Genomic DNA, 9,064 nt, shown 5'->3' on the forward strand with positions numbered 1-9,064 from the left:
ATTCAGAAAATATTGAGGCTATTTATTATTGCAATTTTTGAGGAATGGTGTCATCCATCTGCCTTATTGGATATAATAATTTGCAGTAATTTCTGAATATACAGTAATAAAATTAACGGTACCAATTTTCTTGCACCAGATGCGCATTTGGACAATTCATGTCTCTTCAGTGATGCTTGTGGCCAAAATATTTGAAATCCAAAGCTTATATAAAAGATGAAGAGCTATAATCCAAAAGGTCCAAAAAGTATAGCCAAATAGGTAAGAGGAATCAGAGCTTTGCATGAGGGAGACACATTCCTTAATTTATAATAATTTCTAATATTTTGTAACAGCAAATTTTTATAACACAAAACATCTGTATTTTCAGTAACTTAGCATGATGATCAGTAGTTCTTTTTCCTTATTGTAATTGGACGTCTGATGAACAACAGATCTTGTGTGTTCTAGTAAAGATGGTCGGAACTTGGAAAAAAGTTTCACTACATTTGCAGTTCTATAAATAGAAATTTGACAGATCAGAATGTGGTTCAGTTAACTTTTGAATGGATATGCTTGAAACTAAAGCCAAAGTGAAAATCTTTGTAAAATAATTAAATTTCGTTTGTTATAAAATGATGCTTCTACAAGAAAGCTATTAAACAAATGGTTCAAAATTGTACAGTTTATGTAAGCCTTTTAAAACTTTACAGACGCCATTATGATTTGGCATATCCTTGTCAAATAACATCGGACAAGTTTACTTGTAGCAATAGTTTCATAATCTTTTCACTCATTGTGAAATCACAGATTATGACCTTTTCAATGAGCTTTTAATTGCACCGACTTATGCAATTGGTGTCAGTTGTAAAACAGGAACGACTCTACCATCCTAAAATATATTCTTTTGTTTGTTGTTAGTTTCTATGAATTAATCTTAAATTACCTGTTTGGTTTAGTCGGTTGTTATCCGCCTGTACGTGCTTTGACTTTCTGGCCATCTTAGTCCGTTTGTATTGGACTTTGAACTAATATTTGAATGCAACCTTAAATTACTAGTTGGTGTATTCCCCCTCTATAGGCATTTGCATATATATTTACCAAACGAAAACTATTTCATTACACAAATGAACGGTAGAACAAACTGAAAACACTACTAGGGTTATGGTTGAATAAAGCAGACAATGTTCGGTTTGAAAATACGAACAATGTCACTCAAAACCAAAACAGCAGGAAGGTCAAATTAAAGTGAAAGGTTTAGCATTATAAAGTCAAGTTCAATCCACCATTTTCTACTTTTGAAAATGCCAGTACCAAGTCAGGAATATGATAGCCCATTTGTTTGATGTGTTTTATCATTTGATTAGGAACTTTCCGTTTTGAATTTTCCTCGGAGTTCAGTATTTTTGTGATTTTTCCTTTTTATACGACCGCAAAATTTGAAAAAAAATTCGTCGTATATTGCTATCACGTTGGCGTCGTCGTCTGTGTCGTCGTCGTCGTCCGAATACTTTTAGTTTTCGCACTCTAACTTTAGTAAAAGTGAATAGAAATCTATGAAATTTTAACACAAGGTTTATGACCACAAAAGAAAGGTTGGGATTGATTTTGGGAGTTTTGGTCCCAACAGTTTAGGAATTAGGGACCAAAAAGGGCCCACATAAGCATTTTCTTGGTTTTTGCACAGTAACTTTAGTTTAAGTAAATAGAAATCTATGAAATTTTGACACAAGGTTTGTGACCACGAACGGAAGGTTGGGATTGATTTTGGAAGTTTTGGTTCCAACAGTTTAGAAATAAGGGGCCAAAAAAGGGCGCAAATAAGCATTATTCTTGGTTATTGCACAATAACTTAAGTTTAAGTAAATAGAAATAAATGAAATTTATACACAAGGTTAATGAACACAAAAGGAAGGTTGGGTTTGATTTTGGGAGTTGAGATCCCAACAGTTTAGAAATAAGGGGCCAAAAAGGGGCACAAATAAGCATTTTTCTTGGTTTTCGCACCATAACTTTAGTATAAGTAAATAGAAATCTATGAAATTTAAACACAAGATTTATGACCATAAAAGGAGGGATTGATTTTGGGAGTTTTGGTCCCAATAGTTTAGGAATGAGGGGCCCAAAGGGTCCAAAATTAAACTTTGTTTGATTTCATCAAAAATTGAATAGTTAGGGTTCTTTGATATGCCTAATCTAACTGTGTATGTAGATTCTTAATTTTTTGTCCCGTTTTCAAATTGGTCTACATTAAGGTCCAAAGGGTCCAAAATTAAACTTAGTTTGATTTTAACAAAAATTAAATTCTTGGGCTTCTTTGATATGCTGAATCTAAACATGTACTAGATTTTTGATTATGGGCCCAGTTTTCAAGTTGGTTCAAATCAGGATTCAAAATTATTATATTAAGTATTGTGCAATAGCAAGAAATTTTCAATTGCACAGTATTGTTCAATAGCAAGAAATCCTCAATTGCAGAGTATTGTGCAATAACAAGTATTTTCAATTGCAGAGTATTGCGCAATAGCAAGAAATATCTAATTGCACAATATTGTGCAATAGCAAGAAATTTTCATTCAATTGGAGTTATCTTTCTTTGTCCAGAATAATAGTTGAATCAACTTAAATCACTGTTTTATACAATATACAATGTATTTTCACTTTTACTACCAACTGATAAATTAAAACAATCTTTACCATTCAGTGATAACAAGCACTTTATATTTTATGATGTATTTACATGAGCAGTTATTGTTGCAAACTCCATTAGAAAGTTTTGGAATAAGGGAAAGGGAGATGTGCATGAGAGAAAAAAATTGGGGGTGGGGTGGGGTGTGGTGGGGGGGGGGGTCAATTTTTCTCATTTCAGATTTCATAAATAAAAAGAATTTTTTTTTTGAGAGGATTAATATTCAACAGCATAGTGAATTGCTCAAAGGCAAAAATGTTATTTAAGTTCATTAGACCACATTCATTCTGTGTCAGAAACCTATGCTGTGTCAACTATTTAATCACAATCCAAATTTAGAGCTGAATCCAGCTTGAATGTTGTGTCCATACTTGCCCCAATCGTTCAGGGTTCAACCTCTGAGGTCGTATAAAGCTGCGCCCTGCTGAGCATCTGGTTAAATGCATGAATTCAAAATAAATTGAACTAATTTACAGCTGACATACAAAAGATTTATAGACTGCCAGAAGTGGCATCGACCCAGTGATAACACAAAGAATGGCTTAAGTTAAATTCCCCAAAATTGTCGTCGAAAAAAGACTTTTCAATGACGCTTTGAATATCAATTTAAAAACGCAAAATTAAATATGATGAATTAATTTGGTGAATGCTTACCCTTCCGGAGCACCTGAGGTCACACCTAGTTTTTGGTGGGGTTCGTGTTGTTTATTCTTTAATTTTCTGGGTTGTGTCTTGTGTACTGTTGTTTGTCTTTTTGTCCTTTTATTTTTCAGCCATGGCTTTGTCAGTTTATTTTCGATTAATGAGTTTGACTGTCCCTCTGGTATCTTTCGTCCCTCTTTTATACATGCGATATGTATTTTAACTGAAATGCTTCAGTTAAAATTTAAAAAAAAATATGCATTATTTTTTTTCTTTTAGATGAAAAAGAAAATGTCAATAAGTGATCTGAAGATTTTGTTTCGAAATCACAGCAAACGAGAGATAAACGATAATACATACTAGTACATCGAAATCTGTTGAAAAGAATTTCAAGTTTGATTTTGGTTAGAGGCGATTATGTCTGGATCTTGTGGATATGGCTATACTTTAGGTCTATTTTATTTTGATCGTCTGTTTATATTTTAGTTTTTCAAATAGTTTGGTCACGAGCAGCACTGAATGGACATATATTTGGTGCAGTAAATTGTCACCACCGTTAATGTTACTTGTCAAAATATCTGTTTTGAAAGCAGTTGTATTCAAGACAAGAAATATCCTGCACAACTGTTAAGAATATTGTAACATGATATTTAAACGTTTATTCTCAGCAAATGTGAAGATTAGTTTGACATATTGTAACATGGAACTGATAATTAAACGTCTTTAATTCCAGATTCTCAATGGAAAAGATGCAAGTGGTCTAGGTCACTGAACTGTTGCAATATAGAAGAATCGTTTCTTGTGGTGAACAAAAATCTAACCCAACTTGGAAATTTAGTGTATCGTGCCTGCAATAATGAAACTAATTGTACTCCCATTTGGCTGCTATAGCATTGGTCAATTCCATCAACGATTATTAAAAGTTTGTGACCTAATACTGATTTGAGTTCATTCAGTTGATGAATGACAAAGTTGTCTAAACAATAATAAGGATCATAGATACATACTCCTCTAATGTCCGTCCACTGTGTATCTACCTCTCTTAGTAGTTTTTGATATCTTGGATATGAACAACTAATCCGTTGCATTAAATTTAGTACAAATTTCTCCGGCATTTGAAGCATTTTAACGTCGCGTTTACAGATATGGTAAATAATTGTGTATCCATTCGGTCTACAATGGTCTTTGTTTTTAATAATATCGGCAATAAATGCTGATTTTCCATAATTAGGACCCGCAATCAGCATGACACCTTTCGCATGCGTGACATTGATTCGATGAAATGTTTCGTCAATCAGCCATTTTCTTCCGGCAAAATGTCTCTGTTGTTGAAGATAATACTCAAAGTGCAATCCATATCCAAGATTACAACCTGAAAAAAAAGAAGAAAAGAATGTATAATTTGAATAATTTGTCGAACAGCTTTCCCAATGAGAAGTTATTCGAAATTATATTAAAAGACTAATGTCTACCTAAAGAAAGAACGCAACTTATGCGAAGCAAACCCACGCAAGTAATTCAAAGTATCGGATACTAGTAATCTGAATCAGTTTCTGACAGTTTTAAATTCACAAATGGTGCAATTTATAAAGTCAAGCTGCTGTCAAAATAAAATAACATTTTGTTCAGCAGTACTAGAAAAAGATGTGACATAAACCATTAACAGTTCAGTAGATATATTGAAACATTCAAAGTTGCAGTAGACAGGAAGAAGGCAATTGACATACTCGTATCCGAAAAATGCACACACGTTTCAAATTGTCACTTTTGAAAGAGGGGCGAAAGATACCAGGGACACATTCCAATTCATAGATAAAAAACCTTACAATGTTAAAAAAAGAAAACAGAAAATAGCAATAGGACACAAGACACAACATAGAAAACTTGAGACTAAGCAACACGAACCCTGACCTCAATCAAGTTGTAAACACAATATACAATCATTATATTCCAGCAGTAGTTTCTACAGAGAGTGTGATGATGATATTTGTTTGACAGATTCATAAGTTGTTTCCATTATTATAACACTGTCTACAACTCTAAGGAATTTAAGGTTGATGGAAGTCAACGTTCAATATTTACCATACATTATATACCCGTATCATTTTATTAGTGGCAATTGTTTCATCACTTCCCTGTCACGTCTTGTTGATACATGCTTCATTAGGTATTATACCACTTCTTATATAGTTTCATATAGACATACTATTAATTGCAATTGTCAATCAAACAATATGGTACAACATAGTTTGATTCAAGTGAATTTCAAAATCAGTATCTAAAAATCTAAAACTGTGACAATAGGGAGAAACATGGCCAAATTACAGGTTTGCTTTCTGTAATGTCTTATTTACTGCCTATACGATGCATGCATACTAGCTACGCGTCTTGCTATAAAAATAAGAATATCTTGTATCTTGCTATACATTTTATGTTGGTTTTAGAATTTTAAAATCTGCTTTGACTCTATTTCTTATTTTCAAATCATTTTTTTATGCTTACGTGACATTTTATAAATAATTCTTACTGATGTTATGTCCTTTTTCTAACTGATTTTTTTCTTTGATGCTTATGTGGCAGGGGAAATCCTAATTAATAATTATGAGTACTAATATTTTCAGGCTGGTGCGTTTCTTAAAATGTTATGAACCAAGTCAGAAATATGGCAGTTGTTCGCTTAATATGTGTATGGTGGCGTTTGTATTTGTTTTACTTCAGTATTCCTGCTGTTCCTTTGTTTTATATTTTATAGTTGATGTGTTTCCCCGTTTAAAGGTTGTAACGAGGATTTGTTTTCAATAGATTTATGATTTTTGAACAACGACATACTACTGTTGCCTTTATTTGATATCTTATAAAAAGGAATAATTATTGCATAGTTCAAACAATGTTATACATTTCTATCTTAATTATGCTATGTCCGGCCGTCTATTTATTCTTTATGTTTACATCGGGTAAGATAGCTACCATCAGGTTATTTTCGTTTCTTAGTAATTAAGGTAGAATTTGATGACGTAAAGTCCTAAATCACACTCAAAGTGTTTGTACTTTTTTGGATGATCACGCATTGTTAACTGTGTCGTATGACCTTTCTGTATATATGGTTAACATTAATTCGGTTGTAATGAACGTAGCAGGCTAATGTGTCTTAACAACAGTACTAACGACGGATATACTAGGGATTTAAATAACCTTCAATTAGTATAGCAGACGCATAGACAAACTAGTGAGTGTGTGACCTTTATATCGCTTGACGTAACTAATTGTTAACGCTTCACAAGGTCCACCACCGAATGAGGATTTTAAACTTAGAATTATGATTTAAGAACTTACTATCAATAGAATGTGAATATCGGATCCTATTTATCGTCGTGGCATCTAGCTCATTTGGTATTGCTTTATTAGTAATTACTCCAATACATATAAACAATATTGAAATGACGTACATATAGATATTAAATCTGCCTACTTTAGGATTCACCCTTTTGTGTAACGTATTAATTTCCTTCTTGCTTATATGTTTGCCACTGATTATATCATCGTACGATTTCTCTTTCAATATTTCAATTTTGTTATATGATGTTTTCGCTAATGTATTTTCCGAGTAAATGGGAGAAGTTTGAATAAATGTCCCTATTGCGGCACACAATTCAACTTTACGAGCAAAAGAAATCCATGTTGCATTTACCAATTGATTTCTTATTTTCCATATATCATTTGGCTTGACTGTTGTACTAAATTTAACGTAGAGAGTTTTAAAATTCATTATTTTTCCTATTGTAACTGCAACATCATCATGTTCATCACCGGAGAATTTCGAACGATTTGATTTAAAACACCATTCGGGAAGAAAACATTTTTCAACTTCGAACGGATCTGTAAGCCATTTGGATGAACCGATTTGTGACCAATTAATGCTGCGTGGATCTCTATGGAATGCTTCAATGTAACGTTTACGTCCAGTACAGACATCGCACAAGCCATTCTTGCTGCAAGAAAGCAGACATTGTTTTGGCAGCTTTTTCAGTCCTTCATGAAAAGTGTTAAATTCACTCTTAACGTGGTCTTGTATTCCGTCTACAAGATATTCAAGTGCGAATAAAACAAGAAATCGATTGCTTCGATGCTTGAAGTCTTTAATTATCTCAGACACACATTCCATTACAACGAACCTTATACTGATCAATGGAGTCTCTATGCACTAACATCACTGTACATGTCTACCTTGATTTTTTAAATAGCTTATAACTATAAATTATATAAGCTTTTAAATAGCTTATAATTATAAATTATAATCCTGGTACCTTTGATAACTAATTCATAAAATAAAATTGTTTTGTGTTTGCCAACTACGTGTATACGAACACGATCGAGTTTAATTGAATAAAACTACAGTACTACTAACGTAAACGTAATACTAGGTAGACGATTGGTGTTTATCTTCTCCTTTGTAAAAGAGGTATCTTTTTACAAATGTGTTAGTTATGACTGACGTCTTTACAATTCATAAACAAAATATGTGTTTTATATTTGTTCTGTCAAATTGATCTTGTCTTTTAATTTGCAACGTACAGTTCACGAACCATGTTCTGTAGATTGTTAATTTGATATTCTAAAGGCGAAGTCTACCTTGACACATTTAAAAGAAATATACTGATTGAAAGAAACTCGCTGAAGCGAATTATTTCATACTACATTGTAAATAGAACAATTAGAACCAGTATTTATAAATTCAAAACAATTATGATTTTCTCACTAGTTTGCCGGATATGTTGCTTTTGCGGGTTATTGTATTAACCGATATATCACATCTGCATGTAAATATTTGTAAAAGTATAAACTGCTAGTAATGCAAATGGTGTTGAACTTTTGACAGGTATTGCTGTGCTCTTTCAAAAATTATGGGTACACACAAACTTATACTCACTAAGTGATTAAGTTACGATTGGACCTAGATATAACTTAAAGTAAATGCATTTTATGTTTCGGACTTTCTAAGGGTTGGGGAGGTGAGGAGATTATCTGGAAAGTCTTCAAAATATTTATAAAGTCATTCAGTCGTAGCCAAAAAAAAAGGATTTTATATTTGCACAATTGAATGCAAAGATAAAATAAATGTACATGCACGGACAGCATAGTCCTTATACATTCAGCATTTAACGAAACATCGTGTTTAGAAGAATAGGCTTTTGTGCTAGATATTTAATTATGAACACGACGAACCCGTGGTAAAATCTATATAAAAAGTAAAATGACATAGTTACTGAACTTAGAGGAAAATCAATTAGGAAAGTCCATATAATCACATGGCAAAATCATATAACAATACGCAACAAAAACGAATGGACAAGCAGTCATATTCCTGACTTGGTACAGGCATTTCCAAATGTAGACAATGGTGGAATAAACCTGGGTTTATAGCGCTAACCCTCTCACTGTGATGACAGTCTCATCAAATTCCATTATATTTACATGGATGCGTTAACAGACACAATAAATAAAATAGTCAAAATATGGGTACATCAGTCATCATATCGTATAACAATTTTAAAAGGAACAATTTAACAGAACACAAAAACATCTAACTACAAACACATTCATTGATTTGTGTGTCTGATGTTTTGAAGTCTAATTAACTATTTCTATTCAAATACATTTTTTGATCAATGCGCTTTAGTTTAACACACTATCAATATTAACGTAAAAGCGACGAAAATCTTAATTACTTAGAAGCTTAAACGATAAACATTGACA

General features: G+C 32.5%; 1 protein-coding gene across 1 annotated transcript; it reads right to left on the reverse strand.

Moving 5' to 3' along the window:
* Positions 1 to 3,612: 3,612 nt before the first annotated feature.
* LOC134718884 (uncharacterized) lies at positions 3,613 to 7,682 on the reverse strand. Its single transcript, XM_063581721.1, has 2 exons — positions 6,644 to 7,682; positions 3,613 to 4,682 (listed from the first exon to the last, which is right to left on the reverse strand). The coding sequence occupies exons 1-2, from the start codon at positions 7,470 to 7,472 to the stop codon at positions 4,048 to 4,050; spliced, it is 1,464 nt and encodes a 487-aa protein (XP_063437791.1). The 5' UTR covers positions 7,473 to 7,682; the 3' UTR covers positions 3,613 to 4,047.
* Between the last annotated feature and the right edge of the window lie 1,382 nt (positions 7,683 to 9,064).

Source organism: Mytilus trossulus, chromosome 5 (assembly GCF_036588685.1).
Source record: "Mytilus trossulus isolate FHL-02 chromosome 5, PNRI_Mtr1.1.1.hap1, whole genome shotgun sequence".
Taxonomy (NCBI): Eukaryota; Metazoa; Mollusca; class Bivalvia; order Mytilida; family Mytilidae; genus Mytilus; species Mytilus trossulus.

Coding starts and splice junctions, on each gene's coding strand:
- LOC134718884 (XM_063581721.1), bottom strand. CDS start 7,472: ATGGAATGTGTGTCTGAGATAATTAAAGACTTCAAGCATCGAAGCAAT. Junction 4,683..6,643: donor ATATTCACATTCTATTGATA/GTAAGTTCTTAA, acceptor CTTTTTTTTCAG/GTTGTAATCTTGGATATGGA.